This window comes from Artibeus jamaicensis, unplaced genomic scaffold (genome assembly GCF_021234435.1).
Source record: "Artibeus jamaicensis isolate MK-2021 breed Jamaican fruit bat unplaced genomic scaffold, CSHL_Jam_final contig_387, whole genome shotgun sequence".
Taxonomy (NCBI): domain Eukaryota; kingdom Metazoa; phylum Chordata; class Mammalia; order Chiroptera; family Phyllostomidae; genus Artibeus; species Artibeus jamaicensis.
In genome coordinates, this window is record NW_026521812.1 from 3,049,559 (window position 1) to 3,071,536 (window position 21,978).

The following is a 21,978-nucleotide window of genomic DNA, read 5'->3' on the forward strand; positions in this document are numbered from 1 at the left end:
GTTCATCATGAACAGTTCAAAGCTTTAAGATTGGGTGGGAAGGGCCGTGGTAAAAATCCTGCAGCAAGCACATCATTTGTTGATGCCACTAGTCGAAGACCACCAAGGCACAGCGATAGTCAAGACTATTTTTACTGGGGCTTATTGCCGCCACAGAGACCACACCCCTTGGTGCCTCTCAGTACAAAGGTGTAAGGAGCGATTTGTTGAAGAATTTGAGCGCGTGTAGGTAATTTTTAGGAAGGCACAAGTGAGCGAGGCTCACTTCTGGATTGGATGCTGTCAGAAGGTGGGAGTGATTCCACAACTGGGTTTCAGTTTTTATCTAGGAGGTAGAATAGAAATGGGACAAGGTAAAGCAAGCCGCAGCAGTTGCTGGTGCTAGCCACAAGAGGGGGCTACCTAGTCATTTTTTGGTTTGTACGTTGACTTTTGGTCTATCTTCATCAGGATCACAGAGCAGAGATCGGGGAATGTTAATGTTTAATAGGCGAGTGCTGCGGCCGAGCTGCAAGTGCCAGGCCAGCTTTTAGTCCCCAGAAGGCCCCTTTTTGCTCTCACATTGAACCCACTTAAATGTGCAGAAGTAAGTTAATAGTATAAAACAAAATAATGAAACAGGTCAATTAAATTACACCTCAAACAACATGAAAAAGACAAACTCAAATAGGACAGACAGGGAATGATGTGCTATTTACAAAAGATATGCCTAAAATAAAACCTTTTTCAGGAAAAAAGGCACAGATGTGTCATGGAAGTGAAAATACCATGGGTTGGGTGTCTGCCGCGGGCCCGGCAGTTTTCACACAGTAGTTTATTTAATACGACACTTTTATCATTATAGGAGGCAGGCATTCTTCACTTCAGCCTATAGATAAGAAAACAAGTTCAGAGAGGGTTAATAAAAACAACAAGTGAATCACAGATCCATGATTTAAATTTGTATTTAAGTCTGACTGGGAGGCATGTTCACTATGCTACACTGCTTCTCCAGAAACCAAGAATGACCGTTAGGGCTGCACTAGGAATTTAAAGCCAGCAAACCAAACGGCCTTGACTGTGACCATGAGAACCATTTTGTACTGATAAGAGGTACAATCAATCATGAGTGCAAAAATAAAATTTAGTACCAAATAATGTTAAAATTCATAATGAAAATTTACTAGGAATTTTAAAAAATACATAAATACAGTTACTAAGGGAGTCTCAACAGCACTGCCTTACAGACCATGGGAACAGAGAAGGCATAGAGGACTTGAGTAACATAACCAAGCAGAAAGGAGGAACATACATGCAAAGAGAATACAGGTGTAAGTCACGTTTCCCTCAAGAATTTGATAACGAGGTAAATGGTACTGCTCCTGGGGGTTTACACTGTGAAGGCGACTCAGTGGATCAGACCACAGAACGGAGTTATCTTCCAGCTTTAGAACGTCTCGAACAGATGAAGTTTCCCTTCCTGTCCTGCAGATGCTGGAGGCGTTGGTTATGGAATATAAAATGGCTGGAGGAAATATTTAAGTCTTTAATATCTAAATAAGCAAAAGGTAGAAATATGAATAAGCAAGAATAGACTATAAAAATAGTAAGTCTAAAATCAACCAAATATGTCTTAAACATGAAAAATATAAAAGTGAAACTAAAAACTGATATTTCAGTGAAACATTTGTTACAACTAAAAAAATTAGTGACACAACTATATAGTATATATATGTGCAAATATGTAATGTAATATATAATACACATATAATATAAAGTAGAACCAGTATAACCTCAAATATTTTTATTATCAACATATATTAAAATAAATGATCTAAACATTTAACTAAAAAGCCTAGAAAAGATACAGCTGTCTGCCTGGGGGTCCGAGCTTACTCTTTTCTGTTGGGCTGTTCACTTCTCTTACCAATTTGTAGAACTTCTTGCATGCTTGATGGATGTGAATCTTGCGTGTCTTTTATCTCACACATATTTTCAGTTTGTATCTTCATCTGCATGGTATGTTCAGGAAGGTGGGGCTGCCTCAGCAGCCCTGTGTTCAGGATGGAGAGGTCCTTTGGAGAGAAGTCAGCAAGGCAGAGAAGCCGGTGGGCTGTGGGAAACAGGGTCTGTGCCCAGTCACCTCTGCAGGGTGCGGGGCAGAGACACATTGAAGAAAAAGCACATGGTTTAGAGACAAAGGGATCGAAGTTCATCCTTGACTGATTACGATGCAATCACGGACAAGTTAACCTCTCTGAGGCTCAGTTTTTTCTACAAAATTGGGCAGGTTAATCACACTTGCTTTATAGAAGAGTATCGTGTGGAATAAATGAGTAAATACATGGGAAGGACTTGCTTCAGGGCCTGGCGTTTAATCACCATTTGAGTCATGTACTTTACAGTGTGAGCCCAATCACATGAAACACACACAAGTCTTCTAAGAATTTATTTTTATTTATTTATTTTTAAAGATTTTATTTATTTACTTTTAGAGAGAGGGGAAGGGAGGGAGAAGGAGAGGGAGAGGAACAGGAGAAATACATAGATCAGCTGCCTTTCGCATGCCCACAGCTGGGGACCTGGCCTACAGTTGAAAAGGTGACCCTTCCATTCACAGGCCAGCACTCAGTCCACGGAGCCACACCAGCCAGAGTGCCTTCTAAGAATTCCGAAGGACCATGAACACGTAAGCTGATACCAGTTTAACACATTGGCCATTTCTCATAATGTACTCGAAGTCTGTGAAATACTTGAGAACTCCATTCAGAGTTTGGAGACCAGAATACTTGAGTGTCAGGCCACCTCCCGGTTCACTGACTGGTGCGGGGGCTGGCCCCGAGGAGGAGGTAACTCCGGAGAAGCGCAAGAGTGGGGATAACCTAAGTGACCAGCCGTCAAGGAGAACGTCAGGAGTTTGTCAGGAGTTTGCTTACTATGGCTGGAACGAAGACACTTTTGATGTTGGAAAACTTCATAGGTGGAAAATGTTTACCCTGTAGCTCATATATCGACTCTTATGACCCGTGTACAGGGGAGGTGGGCTGCAGAGTGCCAGACAGTGGGAAAGAAGAGGTGAGTATTCTTCATGTACGGAAGGTCCAAATGGTCTTTAGATGTAAGTGAATTGTTGCCACTTAATTTTCTAGAAGCAGAGTGGGGCTGGGAATAGTGTAGACTTGTTACATATTAGCAGCAGGCAGATTTTAGTTTTAGGAAAGTTTACTTTGTAACTGGACAGATAGATACCATGAACAAATCTCAGGTTATTATTTGTAGAAGCAAGTCATTAGGCAACCTAAGACACAGACACAATTCTCAGACATTTCTTAACTGGTGTCTAGTAAAATGTACTATTTATTAAGAATTATGAGTGCTCCCTCTTCTCCACCAAGTGTTGCCTAAACTTGCCATTATATCCATGGAGTTCTAAAAGAACATGTTACTTCATTACAACATAAAATCAGAAACCTCAGGCATTTATTCTATGTTACCCTCTCATAATTCCTCACTTTTTCAAAATACCTACTGCAATAAAAATGATCATTCAATGGTGAAATTCAAATCAAATTTTCACATATTTTTAGAGTTAAGTTTAGCAGCATCCTTTTTCTTACTCAATGAGTGCTTAATGTCGCAGACATTTAAAAATTCTTAGTGACGTAGAATTAATTTTATTTGAAGAATTTTGTAATTTACTTTATTAGTTATCATTTACTACACCAAGAGTGAAAGTACATCTGGGCTGATAAATGTGACTGACACATGTAAAGTCATCTAATGCCTAATGGATTTTAAGTAATTTTTTTAAAGTACAAGGAGCTAGATTATGTAAGATAATTGCAGCCTTAATATATAATGAAGTACCATATGCAAGTTTTGCAGGGGAGAACTAGCTGTTATTTTTCTGTGTTAATATTTTAAATCTATTTTGCATTAAAAAGAACCTCGACTTGGGAATTAAAGGTTTCAAATATTTGCTAGCGTTGGTTAAACTGTATCCACAGTTTAACAGATACAGCCACAGATGTACCCACATCTGAACAAACACTTTTGTTTCTTTTAGATGATGTTGGATAGTTGTGAGAAATCCATCTCTGTGTTTTCCAGCCCTCCTTATCTCAGAGTGTTTCCCAAAGTGAAGTTAAAAATGAAAAATATGCCAAATTCAGTTGAAATATTTTTTTTGCAGTGAATGGCACATGCATTTTTGAGTTATGGATGTACCTGCTAGAAGAGGATTAAATGTTTTGAATTTCCTAACTATGTAACTTGCAAATATTCTATTTCATCCCATAAATCCTATTTTTTCCCCTGGCTTGAGAAATATGGTGACTGTACAAACTACTTGCCCAATTTCCCTAAAATTCACTCACAAAAAGTGCCACTGGTACTGTTCACAGTGGATCCTATTTATTCAGTTTTTGTTACTTGCTTCGCATACACTAAGCTCCTTAATATAAATTGTCCCAAATATGAGTGACCTATGAGTTTAACCTACCAATTAAACTCTGCCATCATCCTTATTTTACAGAGGACGGTGTGCTGACTCTGATTTCCCAGGCTTTGATCAGCGGTCCCCCTCTCTCTCACACACGCGCACAAACACACACATGTGGTGTGATAGCACTTGTATTAAAGCTTTGCAGTCACAAGCACAGACTAGAGTACAACAGCCTGGCTTAAAAGACCACCTGTACCACTTAGTTATCTGTGGTCTTGACCTAGAGCCGACCTTCCTGGTGCCTCAGTCTCCTTAGCTGGGGAATGGGGATAATCATATCTCCTTCCTAGCATTGTTCTGAGAATTAACTAGACTGGTCGACGTAAAACCCTTAGTGGCTGTCGTATAGAAAGTGTTCTAAGTATTATTATTTTTTTTGCTGATACTGTATATATTTGTATGTAATATTATAATATTGTTTAGTAGGTTAATCTGTATTCTATATTAAATGGACATAAGACATATGACAAAACAATTTAGAAAATATGTCTGGAACTGAGTTTTCTGCTTATCAAAAGGACTAGACTTTACATGACTAGGAAGATTGTATTCGTACGCTGACAGCTGTAAGATTAGGCTTTTCTTCTGACTGCTGTAGCAAGAATGCTTCTCCTATTGCCTGGCAGCAGGGTGTCCGCCCTTGGTGGTGGAGATCACTCAGGCTCACTCGTCTTTTCCTGTCCTCTCTGCAGGTCCATATTAGGGATTCAGTTTTTGAGATGAAACTATCACCTTTCCAGAAATTTCTAATTAAGACGAGTATCATTTAATACCTTATTTCAGCTCTCTGGGAGTGACTTCGTTCACATGAAAAGAACAGGAGAGAAGTGTAGATCAGAGTTTGGAGCAGAGGGTTAGCTATAAGCTCCGGCTGCTGAGTCGTCGGGTCACGTGATGCAGGAAATGCGCCGTGGCTGCCTGGACAGCCCGTGGGAAAGGATTCTGGGGCCGAGCCTGGGGGCCCGGCGGTGGAAAAAGGCTGCGATCATAAACGTTTGCCGTGCAGGTGAGAGAGGAGAGCGTGGAACACAGTCTGTGGATTCGCTACCTCTAGGAAAGGCATTGCTTGGCATTGCCCAAGAGAGAAGGGCGGCAGATGACCTGCAAGTTTATTCTGCCTGCGTTAATTGGCCTTGCACACACCTTCCCATATATTATTTCCTTTTGGAAAAAGCTCTCAAACCGGGTCCCCAGGCTAACTGTTCAGCCTTAGAGACCCTTCTCTCCAGCAGAGGGCTCTTTCATTGGGCGGAGATAGGCAGGGAGCAGGGAGCAGGGACTATGGCTGCACCAGAGCAGGCCAGCTGGTGGTCTTGGCAGCCACGGAGATCTGAGTTTGAATCTTGCTTCTTCCCATTATTGGCTGCGTGACCTCTGGCGAGTTGCTCGAGCTCTCTGTGCTTCGTTGTTTTTTTTTTTTTTCATCTGTAAATGTGCAAAGCAATACTCATGTTACAGAATTTTAAAAGGATTTAAATGAAATAATTTGTCTAAAGCATTTAGCATATTTTCTTATATATAAAAGTTAGCTGGTAAATTACCAATATGACTGGTCATTCCAAGTTGGATGACACCGATTCCAAACAAAATTTGAGATTTTACCTGACATGTCGGAGCTGAAATAAGTTTAGAGATTCTACTCATCTCATTTCCTCTCTCATATATTTTTAAAGATCTGTATTTTGAAATGATTGAAAATGTACATCTGTTACCATTCAAATAGCTGCTTTCTAATTATCTGACTGCACATTCTGGATGCATCTGTCCAAATGGAGCATTTTCTGTCCAAATGCCCCCTGCTTTGCTGGTCACGTGAACACCACCTTGTGGGTAAGTCAGCACTGGGAAGTGTTAGATATTTGAAATTAGGCAGGAAAACAATTGGCGTGTATGGATTCTGCGTTCATGCAACCCCTCAGGAGCAACAATTTTAAAGTGACCCTCCCCCATTTGCTGCTCCCCAAAGGTAGAGGCTGCGGTGGAGGCCGCCGGAGCCGCATTCCCCGCCTGGGCATCGCGCAGCCTGGAGGAGCGCTCGCAGGTGCTGCACCGGCTGGCAGACTTGCTGGAACAGTCCCTGGAGGAGCTGGCTCAGGCGGAATCGAAGGACCAAGGTGAAGAGCCCCTGCGTCTGCAAGGCTGTCTCTGCCCCGCCCCTTGTCCCCTTGGCTAGCAGCGCCGGGTGGCTACGTGCAGCCGACTCTTACTGAGCGCTTTATGGAAAGTGCAATCCATCATGCAGATGCTGGGATTCATCCCCTCCTTCCAGTTCGTCGGATGATCTCTTGCCTCTTAATCGTAATGCATGGAACTGGGCACTTTCTTCACATTACCCCTGCTGCAACCATCAGGAAGCAGGCGTGCTTCTCAGGTAGAAGGAGACATGGACGCCAAGCTACGCAAGGCCTCTGCAGGTTGAGTGGCCAAAGCCAGTGACCGCCCAAACCAAGTTCAAGGGCCAGGGAAATAAGTACACTCTGTTCGGGGGGAAGGAACTGCAAAGATATGTGTCTAAGGGCATGGATCTGTGGAGGGAGGAGGAACTAGGGTTGATCATGTGCCTTCCACCAACTCTAAGTCGAGAATTTCAAGGAAGAGCTCATCTGAAGAGCAGTTGCACAGCCAACATCACTCAGATGTCTGAGATACCACCGCTCTACTGCCGACACCATTTCCCAGTTTTTTAAAACTCCTTCCCAGAAGTGAGGGTAAGGGAGTAAGTGTCTGTAAATCCTTGCAATAATATCTGTTAGGAAAAGCCCAGATTGTCTAAAATTGTATGCCTGATGTAAACCAACGTAGAGTTAGGCTACGGCCTGGTCGCCGGGGCCCTGCCCCAGCACTGGCCCGAGCCCTTAAGAAGGAAACATTTACTGCCGGGCTGCTGACACTGCAGCGTCCCTGCCTCACTCAGGGTTACTAAGTAACGAGCCGGGTCAGCTTAGGGCTTCTTTTCTGTTCAATCCAGGGCCTAGATGTGTGTGGGCTGCGCGATGGGTGACCAAGTGCCACACAGCATCCCACACCAGGGGTCCTCACTGTTGTTCTGCCCCGTGTCCGTCCCAACGACTCCACTGTGTTGGAGGGACATTTAATACACATGATGTGTTTATCAAAGTGGTTTTCTGTGATGTGCAAAGACAGCTGTCTTTACACCCATGGTTCCAACCCCTCTGTAGCGTGTACAAAGCTTGCAGCTCTGAAATGACAGAGCTGGTGTGGGTGAAGTGGTACCGTCTGGCAAGTTCATGAGAATGGCTCTGAATTGCTCAGTCCATAAAGCAAACATCATTGGAGCCAACTTTAACCGCCTCCCACCTTGTCTTATAACCTTATATCTAATTATTGCATGGTTTTATCTATGCTCTGTCTATTCAGTGAATGTTCGTCCCAGGCTGGCCTTCCAGAGGCGACTTCTGCATGACAGCGTCTCCACTGTCCATGGGGGAATCCACTCAGCGTGCTTTTTGTTGTTGACTTCTTACAGGGAAAACCATAGCACTGGCGAGAGCCATGGACATCCCCCGGTCTGTGCAGAACCTCCGGTTCTTGGCGTCCTCCATCCTCCACCACACGTCAGTGCACCCAGATGGACCACCTGGGCTGTCCGCACTATACCGTGCGGACCCCCCTGGGGATCGGTAAGTGCCGCTCCGTGCAAGGCTGGACCACAGCTGCACCTAGAGATGCTCAGTCAGTTCCACTGAATTGATCTCAAGGAACAGTTTAAGGAGAAGGAAGGAGCTGATTTCTTATACTTTGACTGACGCATCATTGGACTTTTTAAAAATCTATTTCTAGTGTGTTTTCTTTGTGTGAAATTCCCTGCTTATTCCTGGAAGACTGTCCTTAGGAAATCACAGGGAAAAGAACGGTGCTGCGAGTAAATTCACAAGCCAGTATTTTCCCTTCACAACTTAGAAAGCAAAGTCTGCTTCTGGAGAGGGTTGTGGTGAAGATTGTGGCTCCTGGGTATGTGGGGGCAAGTGACACGGCCTTTGAGCTTCAGTATTCTCATCTGGAAAACGGGGACCAGAGTCTAATTCTGTCTTTTTATTTTTTATACAAATTAAACAAGTCAATAAGTGTAGAATACTTATAACAGGGCCAGGAAAGTGGTAAATAAGCCTTGACTGAATTATCTACCTACTTTCCTCATTCGGTTCTTTGCTTCCTGCCCTTTGAAGACCCATAAATATCTGCAATGACTTCAAATATCCACTAGATGCCACTGTTTCCACAGAAAAAACCCTCAACTATACATATTTTACTAATTACATTTTGTGGTGGGATGGACGATTATAAGTTAAAAGGAAAGAAAATGGGATTAGAACCCTTCAGGAATGGTATTTTCAAGGCATATAAAAAACTCAGACATCCTCCTATAATGTGCTGATATATTATAATGGTGCAAAAATATTGTTAGCCCCTAAAGAAAAGAGTTTTCAATGGGAAACTTAATAATATAAAATATATTTACCTTTTATAGGAGAGAATTGAAGGCAGATCATAAAATAAGGTGAATCCATTTACTTATTTATAAGGCAGCTTTTATTTTTACCAGAGTTTTCTGGTTGGGAGGCTGGACGCTTTTGAACTGTTACAGGGAGGCGCAGGCTACTTGCCACCTCTGTTACTCGTCCAGAAAGCCTGTCTGATCAGGATGCAATCAGGATTGTAGGCAAAAATCCTGACCAGGATTTCTATGCAAAAATACTCTGGCTAGCTAAAATGGATTTCACCATCTCAGAATGTATTTGCTCTTATTTTACAAATAATTCTTAAAAGCTTGAGGTTTTATGTCTCGATCCGTAACAGATGGGAAACAGAGATGAAGCAGCTTTGGAGAAATGGTGGCTGCACAGTTTAAAGGAGGAGGGAGAGGCCTGCCCCCACATGAAGATCGGTCCATAGATGGCCAAACTCGCCACTTCATGGAAATGTTCAGGGATAGGTGACAGCCACCGAGCCCTGAAACTTACTGTTGTTCATAAATATCATTGTCAGTCATCCTAAAGGACACGGTTGTCTGTGAAACATTTTAGTGATTTCCCGGAAGTTGGCTACAAATAAGCCAAGTTTGGGGTTTTAGGAGCTAAAGTTCCATTCAGCAGGAAGGTCCCAGTTAGTGACCCCCGTCAGGCCGGTCCGCTCGGAGGGCCGAGTGACCGTTGGCACTGCCTCTGCTCCCAGCCAGCTGGGCTGATCAGCCCCTGGAACTTGCCACTCTACTTGCTGACCTGGAAGATCGCTCCGGCGATCGCTGCGGGCAACACGGTGATAGCCAAGCCCAGCGAGCTGACTTCAGTGACCGCGTGGATGATGTGCAAACTCCTGGAGAAAGCAGGAAATGGGGTGTTCGAGTCTGATTGAGGATCAGCCTCAAGGCTCTATATTTCATAAGCTTTAACTACCTCCCCCTCCCCGCCCCCTCCCGCCCCGAGGGTCACTGACATACACAAAGTTATTTCGGAAAAGAATCTGCTCAGCAGCAAAACAGATCCCTCTGACATCTCTGGTTTTTGTCTCGCGGTTCCTTTTCTGAGAAATCCCCTTCATCCATGGGGTTTGCTCCCAGGGCCACCTCGGTTCAACTGCGGGACGTGCTGCTGCGTCCTGCCCGCAGGGGTCGCCGGCGCCACCAGCACAGGACGGGAACACAACTCAGGTGCAAGGAGCCCAACAAACCAGAGCAGCCTGCTCCAGAGGGCGTCTATGACAGTCAATTTAAATCTTATGTTGGAACCACGAGTTCATCTTGCTGAAAATAAGGATATTACTAGGCACTCTTTGTGTGGCTGTAGAATACCTGATAGAAATAGCCCGTTTCCAAGGGATCTGAAATACATTCCTCAGTTTTCCCTGCATTTGGAATCACTACTCAGGCGCTGATATAATCCGGCTTCTTGTCCTCTTTCTGATACGATTGCGATTGCAAGGGCTACGTTCAGCGTGCGTTCCCGGATTAGTTCAGGGGTGTTCAACCTGATGCTGCCATGTCCAACCCTGTCCAACCAAGGTTGGAAGGAAGCAGGAGGTCTGTCCTCTACCCCATGAGAAAGGCCTACTGTTAGGGCCCTCAGCTCTTGTCGCACAGCTGGGGTAGAAAGGATGAGGGTGGGGGGTGGGGAAGCGGCTGTCAGGCAGGCCCTCTGGGTCCCTGCTGTGCCTGCCTCCTTCGAGCCCACAGGGAAGACTCTGCTGCCCCCTGCCGGTGTCCACTGAGTGGGCATTTGGGAAGAGCCCATCTTTCTGTCTCTACTGGATACCTTTTCTCTCTGAGCAAAAATAGACACAGAGGATTCCAGAAAAGGTGAGCCAGTTCGTTAAGATTTCGATGGCAGGTTAAACTGTGCCTGTTTAAGGAAGGGCCTCGTGGCCCTGGTTTGGCTTCCCATTGCCCTGTGTCCTCCAGGGGGAGGGGGCCCCCGGTCCTCTGGGGGGCTCCGTCTGTGGGTGCCCCGGCCTTTTCCGGGTGTACGACAGGAACGTGCCTCCCTCTGTTCTGTTCCAGACTGTGTCATCCCTTCCTCGCACAGGGATCGTGCTTTAATCCCAGGTTTTACAAAATTGAGTCTGGAGTGTCCGCCAAGGTCCGAGCTGTTTCCTCCCTGCCTTTTGACCGTGGGCGGATTCCCTCCATGAGACAGGCGGGGAGCCCACACTCCGCTTCGATCCACACGGGGGAGGGCGCTGTGCAGGCGGGAAGGTGCCGTTCCAGACACGCTGTTTTCTGAACTCAGCCACCTCCTCGCTGAGGACGACTTCTCCCCCCTCACTGCTCTCCCCAGCCACAGAGTCCAGAGTCGGGCCTGGGCGAGAACTTCATGTTCCCACCTGTTTGCACAGCATTCCTCTTGTTTTTTTACAAGTGACTAAACTTATGATACCAAGACGGTCCCTCCCACCCTCCATCCCCAGGCTGGCTTTGCTCTGCTTCCTTCCTGCATCAGACATGAAGAAGGGGATGCCCAGCTTGTGCCCCTGTGATCCTTTGGTTTCTCCCCTGGGGTCGGAGGAGGCGTGAATCACGCTACACGACCCTGCTTCAGAGCACTGTGAGAGAAACGTTGAATGTGCAGGGAGGAGAAAGCTGAGGTCACCTCCTGGTACATTCAGGGTGTTTCCAGAGCTAGCTCCCCCAGCCCCAGATGTCCAAACAGACATTCCTTTGAAATAATTTTAAAAGTGTGCAGTGAAAACCTCTTTGGGAGTCCTAGAGTGCTCATTTTCTTTCTTGGGGGCGCCCATGTTTGCCCTCATTTCTGGAGTGCCCACTGATGAGATTTTTGGGGTTCTTCCCATATTGGTTTTTGTCCTGATCTATCTGAGCTTCAGCTTCTTCTTGCCACCTGGCCACATCCCAGCTTTGCAGGGGCTTTGTTCTGTTAGCTCCCGTCCCGAGTTTTACCAGTTGTTATTTGCCCATTAAATTGCCTCCCTTCTCTTCCCAATGGAATCTCTGAAGAGTAGAGCTCAGCTGTCCCTTTAAAAAATGTCATTACAGTGCCGGGAAACAGCGGCCGATAGGTGGTGTTCACGCTGGGGCTCGAGAACGCGTGATCAAGATGGCAGTGCCGGCCGAGGCCAGCTCATTACCCTGTGGTGATAAACAGGAGGTGTCTCCAACTTTCCTCTCTCCCTTGGTTGAAATGCTACTGTAAACTTTACAAGTGATTCAACCCATCTTTTGACTTCAGGGTTTAGAACACCAAAGAGTCCACCTTCTTGTGCCCACCGTGCCCCCCTCCCACCGCCTCCAAACATCTGACGAACATCCACATGCCTGTCATTTCATGGAGATGCAGGGCCTGCCTTGCCAATGGAGGGAAACTTGTTCTTGTTTTCTTCCCATCGGCCAGGGGGAGGACCTCTCGCCCAGCATCTTCTTTGCCCCACCTGGGACCCAGCTGCTTTCCCCTGGTGCCTGACTCTGAGCCTGCCCTCAGCTGGCAGTGCCGAATGGTCCAGAAGTTCGACCTGAGCTAGATATCAACTGGGGCGCGCACTGGGTGTAGAGGTGGTTCACCTGAACGGGCCTCGGCCGAACCCTCAAGGCGATCAGGCCAAGGCTGTGGCTCTGTGGGCAGGTGTGCTGGATGATAACGGGTCACCAATGTAAAATTATTATTTATACTTTAAAAGCATATTTTTGGGGAGAACGTTTTGCTCCCAGAGCGAGAGTGCCTGACCTGGAGCAAGGGAGAAATACTAGGTAGGAATGGGAAGCAGTGTAAAGCCCCCCTGTGTGGGGTGGGGGTGTGGGCTGGGTGGGGATGGTTTCTGCCACTCAAGCCGGAGGACACCGAGGGCATAAACTTGACCACCTGCAGGCCAACCCCAAGAACATTCAGGACACAACACAAATTGCTCATAGTTTTTTTTTCTGGACACTTGAAGTTTTCCAAAGTCAAAAACCATTTCTAATGTGCATAAAGTACACTAAGCGTCCATTCATCTACTTACTTAACAATTCTGACTTGACCTCCTACACCCAGTGTTGCCTCTCATTGCTTGTTATTTAACTTCACTGTGCCTCGGTTTTCTCATGGATGGAGTGAGGACGTTCTTACTACCTGCCTGATGAAGGTGCTGGCAGCTCTGGAGGGGCGGACCACTCACAGCAGGGACTGGCCCGCATCAGTGAGCACCCGTGAGTGAGAATCGGCGCTCGCTGGCATTAGTTCTGCGGGCAAACTAGGCCGCGTGCAGGGACGCATGCCGGGGGAGAGTGGACCCCCCCCTGCCCCGACAGATGCTGTTTCTGCTCTCACCTTCTAGTGGTGGACAGGTAATAAACAGATCACCCCCCAAAATGTGTAAGTACGTAAATACCTGAGATGCGGCGAGTAGGGCCTGATGATAGAAAAGACTAAGACATTTATTTGTGTGTGTTCTTGGCACTTTAAGTCAGTCCTAGGGTGTAGTGTTGCATCTCTATCGTGGGGCACAGGCCCTTCAACTCAAAACTCACCTTCCTAGGCCGGACCCCTCCTTCACTCCCCTGGGCCAAGATAGTCAATGTCTTCTCTGGATCTTGCAGCATTTTCATTCCCCTCTGCTAACATTTTTACACTGAATGGTGACTCCTGATGCCTACTCGAAGCAGGGCTCTCTTCCCTCACAGGGCTTGACCTACCTGGGGATATCTCTGCATCCGCAGCCCCTGAGGCCTTGTTGGTTTTATGGAATGAATGGTGCAGAATGTTGTACTATGCCCTGCACTTTTGTAGGGCAAAGCACCCAGAGAAATTCCGCCCAGGTGTCTGCCAGGTGGAGGTGATGCTGCTGGTCTTCCTTTACTTAGTAAACCAGGGAGAGCTGCAAGAGTTCACTTCGACCTATTGGACTTTCAAAGAGAATCTCCATATAACCTGAAGTCCTCGATGTACGGAGAAGTCTTTCTGTAACGGATACTGTGTCCCATCCAGGTGTGCCACAGGTGTGGTGAATACTGTGTTTGGAACAAGGCCCGGGGTAGGCGAGGCCCTGGTGTCTCGCCCGGAGGTGCCCCTCATCTCCTTCACCGGGAGTCAGCCCACCAGTGAGCGGATCATTCAGCTGAGTGCTCCCCACTGCAAGAAGCTCTCCCTGGAGCTGGGGGGCAAGAACCCCGCCATCATCTTTGAGGATGCCAACCTGGGCGACTGTGTTCCCACCACCGTCAGGTCCAGCTTTGCCAACCAGGTATGTCCTCTGGGTTGTTGTTTGTTTGTTGTTTCTTTTAACTCTGTTGCCCCATCAAGCAGGATCTGTGTCAGCACAGTGCAAAGCCAGGAGTGAGTGAGAAAACCCCGTGCTATTTCAGCGGAACCCCTTCTGTTCCACTGAAGTCATTAACTTCGAGTTATTCCATCTGTTCAACCTCAGTGTCTATCCGTGGCCTTGTTGGGTCACAGCTTCTGTTCAGTGAGCTCCTTTTTTGAGTTACATGAGTTTTCTCAGGGGGCTGCCATGGGCAAAGTGATTGATTTTTGCTACTCCAGCCTTGTATTCATAGAGTTGCCCCTAGGCTCTTCCTGCTGTCTAGATGTCCTACTTCCAGGAAACCTCATTCTCTTCCCAAAAGCAACCCAAATGCACTCCCAAACATACAAGTAAGTACTGCAACTGGTCTAGAGCTGGTTTCTTACCTTAGAGTCATGGGTGAACTTCAGGGCAACTTTCCATCCCCTGAAACTAGCAGGTGTTTCCTGGGGTCCATAGTTCTCATCAGTCTTCAAGACCATAGCATCCCAAAGGGTGAAGGAGACAGGATTGGATGGCCCAGCCTGCAGGTGTCCTGTGCAGCCCATTAGCCTCAGCACCCAGGGCAGTGCCGAGGATGGCGCAGGTGTGTGTGGACCCAAATGCCCTTCTCCAATGGGTGTGTGTTTTTAAATTTGTATCAAAAAACAAAGACTTAAGCCAAAGAGTTAGAACTTCCATAGAAGGAAAGATGGGTGGAATGAGATGTGTCTTTATTTAACCTAACTCGAATAATTTGCACAGCCTTTCGAAACTTCCTTTTTTTGCCAGTAAATGATGGAAATAGCACTAATAATGCCTTCCAATAGAGTTTTGTGAGTCTAGAATAAAAAACATCTCTTACAATAATTATGATGGCTTAAGCCATTGATGGCTTTTTCGTAGTCATTATGATTGTAACTGTTTCTCTCTGAGAAGTTCTACAGCAAGTGGCTTAGGAATTTATATACCTATGCGCATCGGTGCTCAGAGTGCAGTGTGACCTACCCACAGAGGAGTGTGTCCTCCTGCTCTGTCCTTGTCCTCCTGTGTCCTCCTTGGCAGGGTGAAATCTGCTTCTGTATCAGCAGGATCTTCGTCCAGAAGAGGATCTACAGTGAATTTTTAAAGAGGTTCGTAGCAGCTACTAGAATGTGGAAAGTTGGCGCCCCCTCCGACCCGTCGGCCAACATGGCCCCCTGATAAGTAGAAGCCATCTGGAGAGGTAAGCAAGTCCCTGTCACGTTCGTTATGGAAAGAGTCTGTGCTTGGAGAGAAGCTCAGTGCAAGCATAGCACCTGTCTGTGCCTTGAAATGATGTCAGCTACTGCCTTGTTTTTCAACAACTATGACCTGCAGAGAATTGTCTCTGGATACAGAGTCTAAACATGTTGACTGTGAATCATTCAGATTTAAAACAGCTCCAAGTTGAAATGAATGCTCTTGAGAAGTCAGCACGAACATACCACCGCTGCTGCATGCTGGCCTCCCTAGTCTTCCTTAAAAATATCAGCCCACTCCTTCCTTTTGGCCTTTGCTCTTGCTGCCCACACCCCCTAGAATGTTCTTCCTTCAGAGGTTTGCTTGGTTCTCTCCTTAGATCAAATGTTACTGTCCGTATGAGCACTTGCCTGCTCACCCTACATAAAATCACACCCCCTAGAACTTCCTCTGCCTCTTTGCTGATTTATTTTTCTCCATGACTCTTACTATCACCTGAGATACACTATATAGTATTTATTCCTTTATTGTCCATATTTCCTTGGCTGGAATGCTAGCTTCATGGTCAGTCTTATTCACTACTAAATCCTTAGATCCTAAAAAAGTACCCTGAACATAAAGTGCACATAATGTTTGTTTGACAGATGATTAAATTAACACTCCATCCTATGTTCTAGTTACACTATAATCCCCAAACATGAGGATTCCATTTTCTCTTTCCTCTTGAACACAAGTAGGGAGCATCCGGTTTCACTGACCATTAATGTATAATAACAAAAGAAAGTCCATGTAAATACATACAAGTCTTTGAAGTTTTGCTTGAGACTCTCCTTTAATGCTTCAACTTTCCATTGGTTATTTCAGCTTACTTCACAGGCAGCTTTAGAATTGAATTCCAGTTTCATAAAAATCTTTTGGAAAATATTTTGTGTTCAATACCTCAATATCATAAAAATCTAACTTCTTAAATGCCAACTAAGAATTTCAAAAAATAGAGACTTTCATTCAAGATGGCGGCATAGCTACACATGACTTGCCTCCTCACACAACCACATCAAAATTACAACTAAACTACAAAATAACCATTGTTCAGAACTGCCAGAAATAGAGCTGCATGGAAGTCCTACAACTACAGAATTAGAAGAAACCACATCGAGACTAGAATAAACACTTTTAATTCTGTGCAAAAAAAGAATTTCAAAAATATGATCAGCTTCTTTTCTAAATTCATTAGAGATGAATTTTTACAGCATTACTACAAAAAGTCAAGTGGAACATTACCTGTAAGTCCACATTTCTAGCCACTCCAATGTTCTTGTTTTCTAAAAAAACAACTTATAAAAATGTTACAAAATATTTCAGTTATGACACATTGTAGTTGAAAAGTACATATTTCTCCATATTACCAAACCATATTACCATATTACCTTTTGTTTTGTTTTGGTGATTTCCAGTAGTTTTAATTACCTCTAATATGGACACAGAGGATTTAAAGTTGCAGGATCAAAATATTTTAGCATAAAATTTCCAAATTTCTTTTCCACAGTAAAATATATACCTTAAACTTAGTGTTTTTGAGTGACTCTACCGTGAAGACCCAAATTTCCTTCTTTTTAGTAAGTTGGTGGCTGGAGTCTAATGACAGCGATCCCCAGGCATACACGCGGTGTCCTGGTGGATCCTGAAGATTACCTGCTGTAGACTGAGAATATATCCAGGGCAGGAGGAAGCCGAGGCCTCCCATTAGCACATGTGTGTCCCCTTAGCACCTGTGCACAGACGGGAGGATGCACCACCTGAAGGCTCTGGGTAGCCCCCACCCCAGGCCCATTGCCTCTGCCTCAACACAGCTCCCCATGTGGGTTTTGCCAAGCCAGCTACTTCTCATCTGAATCCAGGCTAAGGTATGTAGGGAGAGCCTGGTTTCCCCCGCATCCCCTCACCTTGGCCTTTTCAGATCGTGGCTCTTTTCGGTTCAGTCTCCCAAAGCATCTGGGATCAAGGAGGCAGGGGATATCTTTCCCTGTCTTTCACAGGAGAGCTTTGGGGGCTGTGTGCCGAGGAAGGTCCCATCTGCCATCACTGTATTCCTTGTCTCCTCTTCCACAGTGCGTCTGTTTTCTCCAAATCACACTGGTCCTGCGGAGTCTGGGGTCTTTGTGTCCATTCTACTCTATGTGATTGTCATGATAGCTGGTGGTACAGTGACCGAGGAATCCCAGTAGAATACATAAATGTTGTTTTGTAATGGCAAAGGGCTCAGGAATTCACAGAGATACAGCATGCTCCTAAGTGGGCATGGCACTTCCCAGCTTCCTTGGATCACAGGAGGTACCCCAAAAATTGCAGGTGACTCTGTCCTCAAGGAATGAAGGAAAGCCTCCCTAGCCTGTTTCAGAGAGTTGCTTTTTGTTTTTCTTTTTACTCTCCCGAGTCCTTCCCCACTTGGCTGTCTAGAGAATCTGGCTATATGCTTGCCTTCCCACAGATGCAAGTGAGATAGTGAGATAGAATTCTTGAGTGTTTACAGTGAGGCTGGAGGAAGTTCACAGGTGCTTCCCCCAGCAGGGCCAGGCTTTAAGGTCCACTCTTGCAGTTTCTTATCTCCTTTGTCAGATTAAACAAATTTTCACAGAGTGGAGGACACCTCTGAAGTCTCTCAGCTCCTAAGTATCAGATCATACATTATGTTATCATCTTCATCTACAGCAACAGCATTCAAAAGGCTTGCTGTGTATCAGGTATTATGCTAAATGTTTTACATACTTTATTTAATCCCATGAATAGGTAGCAGTGTTAACCCTACTTTTCAGATGATGAAACTGAGGCATGTATCATTTAACATTTCTTAGCTAGTGAGTAATTTGAACACAGTTGTGCTACTAAGTACTAACTATTCTCTGCTCCAAAAAAGTTTTATAATAGTAATTCATTACCTTGTATAGCATATTACCAGTTATGAGGGTTTTTTTCAGATTTTACTGAAAATCTCAGTTCCTAAGCTGCTGCTAGTATAGATTTCATTCCATCTTTCAGTGATAACTTCTCTGAAAAATGAATTCAGTTCAGTAAGAGTCACCTTACACACCAAAATTTTGATAAATTTACCATTTGAAACTGACACTTCTGTTCATATGTGATGATCCCAAGAGTGTCTAAGAGATAATCATGTGATAATGTAAAACTGAAACACTCCTGGCAGTGTTGGAATTGTGACCAATGTCCTGACGGAGTCTCACCTGGACTTCCTTTGTCCAGGATGCTGCTTTAGGCATTTTTTAATTAATGCGGGTGGGTTGCTTCAGAAGGAGGGAGAGAGCGAGGCAAAAGAGAAGTCCAAATCTGTTTGAATCCCTGCCCGCACACCAGCCTGGGGCTTTCCTGGGAAGCTTTGAGACCATTAGGAGTGTTAGGGGCGGGGGTGGAGCAGAGGGGCGCACAGAGCTGGACCAAATGTTCTGTTTTTAGCAAGTCTGACTTCCTGGCTTATTAAGTGATCTACAAATTGAAGCAAGTTTAATAATAAATAATATTACCATTTTTACATTTAAATGGCAAGCATATAGCCTGTGTTGAATATAGTTCTACAATGGAAAACTAATTTAATATTGGGACAAAATCCTCAGACAATAAATGATAAGTAGGAATCCAAACTGTATTTCAAAATTTACCTTGCCTGGGGTATACCACTTAACTCTTGTTCTATACTTTTAATTTTGGGGCTTTTTTATTTCTCCTATGCTTATGTCACCCCTCAGAGGTAGCATCATCTATCACTGTGACTTAAACAACATTTTTATATATAAATGTATATATCAGTATTATAATGAGCGTTTCCATAGCCACTTTTAATAAGTATCTGTCATTGTCTCTGAGTCACTGGGTTAACTTATTGCCTAATTTATTTCCCATTATAGTTAGCTATGGTATATTACCTATCAGTAATGAGACTAGAAATGAAAAATTACTTGTTCTGGAAGCTCAGCTATATCAAGGGCATCCTGACCTTTAATTAAATCCTATACACCATTCAACTTCACACTTTCCACAAAGGACACAGCTTCTCAAAGAGTGAGAAATTATTCTTTTGCCTATTTAACTACTGAATATGCCTGAGTGTGAATTCTAGTTTTCCTGTTTATAAGTTTTCTGAAATGTTCACCCTCTTTGAGGCTCGATGATATCATCGGCAAGTAGGGGGATAATAGTACCTAGTTAATAGGCTTTTGAGAGAATTCAGGGAGACTATCTAAAAAGTGCTTATCTGAGTGACTGGCACCTAGACATTAAGTAAACTGCTCACGCCTTTTCCATACGAGGGCTGAATGCCCAAGTGATACTTAGCGCTCTTCTGCCCCTCAGCCTTAGCAGCCGAGTGGTAAAATAACCTTAGATTTCTCGGCAATGACCTCACATGTCTTTCCTGGATGATTTGCAAATACTGAATTTTTTGTTGCTTTGTGTGAGGGCAAATGGTAAGATGTTGCTAACTGCGGTTTTTACCTGCCCAGGTCAGAAGTTACATCGAGAGAGCTCCTGCCGAAGGGGCCCGTGTTCTGTGCAGTGAGGGAGTGGATACACTGAGTCTCCCCCCTGGGGAATCGGGGAGGCTATTTTATGCTTCCCACCGTGATAACAGACATTAAGGATGAGTCATGCTGCATGAAGGAAGAGATATTTGGTCCAGTGACGTGTGTTGTCCCCTTCGAGAGCGAAGAGGAAGTGATTGGTGTAGCCAACAGTTAAATATGGGCTGGCGGCAACAGTGTGGTCAAGCAATGTGGGGCGTGTCCATCGGGCGGCTAAGAAGTTGCAGTCAGGCTTGGTCTGGACCAACTGCTGGCTCATCAGAGAGCTGAACCTTCCCTTCAGGGGGATGAAGAGTTCTGGAATAGGTAGAGAGGGAGCCAAGGACTCTTACAACTTCTTCACTGAAATCAAAACGGTCACCATTAAACACTGACCTTGGCCAGTGGAGAATTGTTATGGTCAGTGCCTGGCTACAGACAATCAGTGGTCCGATGTGGCCAGTGGACATACTGGCATCAATTCCAGCCAGGTCTCACCCCAGCAGGAGCTTCTCTCTACCTTATCCTCAGTAGTTAGTATTTTTACCTGCCGGTGAAGAGATGTCTACTTTCAAGAGGAAGGCAAAGAAGAGAGCACTTCTGCAGGGGAAAACACGAAAAGGAAGCCAAACAATTGTCAGGTTCCTCTTGTGTTGTGTCTTCACAGGGATTTAAAAAATCATTCTGATCAGATTCTTGGAAATTCACAGATAATAAGACTTTTCTTTTGCATTTGCACATGGATGGTTAAAAAAAATCTACAAAGCCAAAGAGAAACAAATCACCATAATTTCCTACCTCTGGGAAGATTGCCAAGGGTCTCTGTCCATCAGCCAGCAGCAAGGCTAACTGTGAATTGACTGTACTTCATTATGCAATCAGACTGTGAATGTCAATGATAAATGCAGCATGGAATTTGTTAGAGGAGGCATGGGTGGTAGCTCCCAATTAATATGCCTATAGAAGCACAAGGGAAAATACCGTAACTATTACTTTGGGAAGAAACTTAGAACAGGAAGAATCTGACCCACACCTCCTGTGGAGTCTGATCAGTTCCAGTTCTTAGTGTGTACCTAACGAGACCTACAACTTACTAATCAATCCTATAGAGAGTGGTAAATGTGAAGCAGTTTTAGTAACCAGTACGGCATACCCTCTTTTTGAATTGCCCTTTCTTCTTCCTCCTTTCCCTCATCCTGTTAGAAGTATGGACTTATACTAAGTAATAAAGAAATTTCTAGTGCTTTTTTTTCTAGATGCCCTGGCGATCAGAGGAGACAGAGGTTTATAGAGATTAACTAGCATCTTTGAGATGACACAGAAGGGTGTGAGGCAGAGGGAGGTCTGAACCCAGGGCTCTGTCTCCAAGGCCGTGATCTCTGGTCACGTCACACTTGCCTTGGACTGTGCTCCAGAGCAGCCAGGTGGGCGTGCGGAACACCTGATGTTGGGGCTCCTCCCACTGTGCCTGTTCCCTCCTCTCTCCTGCTCTGCTCTGCTCTGCTCTGCTTGTCCACGCAACCCAGGGATGCCTCCAGCACAGCCCTTTCCACACTGCCTGAAGTGGTCTGTTTGCACGTCTGACCCCCGAAAGGACCGGAGTCACCGATACCCAAGGCAGGTGTTCATCCACCCTGGAGTCTCAGTTCATAACACAGTGCCTGACGCATAAAAGATGCTCAAAACAAGTTTCAGAAATGGAAGCAGGTTTTCCTGGAACTCTGGTGTATTTTTTGCATAATTTATGGGGGAGGTCAGTAGGGGTGACACATTGATCTTTATAATTTTGCATAAGGTTTTGGATATGCTGGCTTGTTCGCAAATGCTGAAAAATACAAGCCCACTTGAAGTCAAGTGATTGTGTTGGATTATATCTGTTTCCTAGCTTCCATTTTCCTTTTCCTCTCTTTTCCTCGCCTCCCCTCTTCCCCAGCTGAAGCCCCTTGACCTTGATTAATTAAGCCTAAGACCAATTTTGAG

At 45.1% G+C, this 21,978-nt stretch overlaps 1 protein-coding gene across 1 annotated transcript; it reads left to right on the top strand.

Moving 5' to 3' along the window:
- The first annotated feature begins 2,773 nt into the window (after window positions 1-2,773).
- ALDH8A1 (aldehyde dehydrogenase 8 family member A1) lies at window positions 2,774-21,719 on the top strand. Its single transcript, XM_053664949.1, is given in 9 exon segments — window positions 2,774-3,054; window positions 6,450-6,597; window positions 7,971-8,061; window positions 8,063-8,124; window positions 9,681-9,840; window positions 13,915-14,170; window positions 19,942-20,019; window positions 20,021-20,169; window positions 20,171-21,719. Coding segments are annotated over 9 exon segments (1,305 nt in total). The 5' UTR covers window positions 2,774-2,916; the 3' UTR covers window positions 20,394-21,719.
- The last annotated feature ends 259 nt before the right edge of the window (window positions 21,720-21,978 follow it).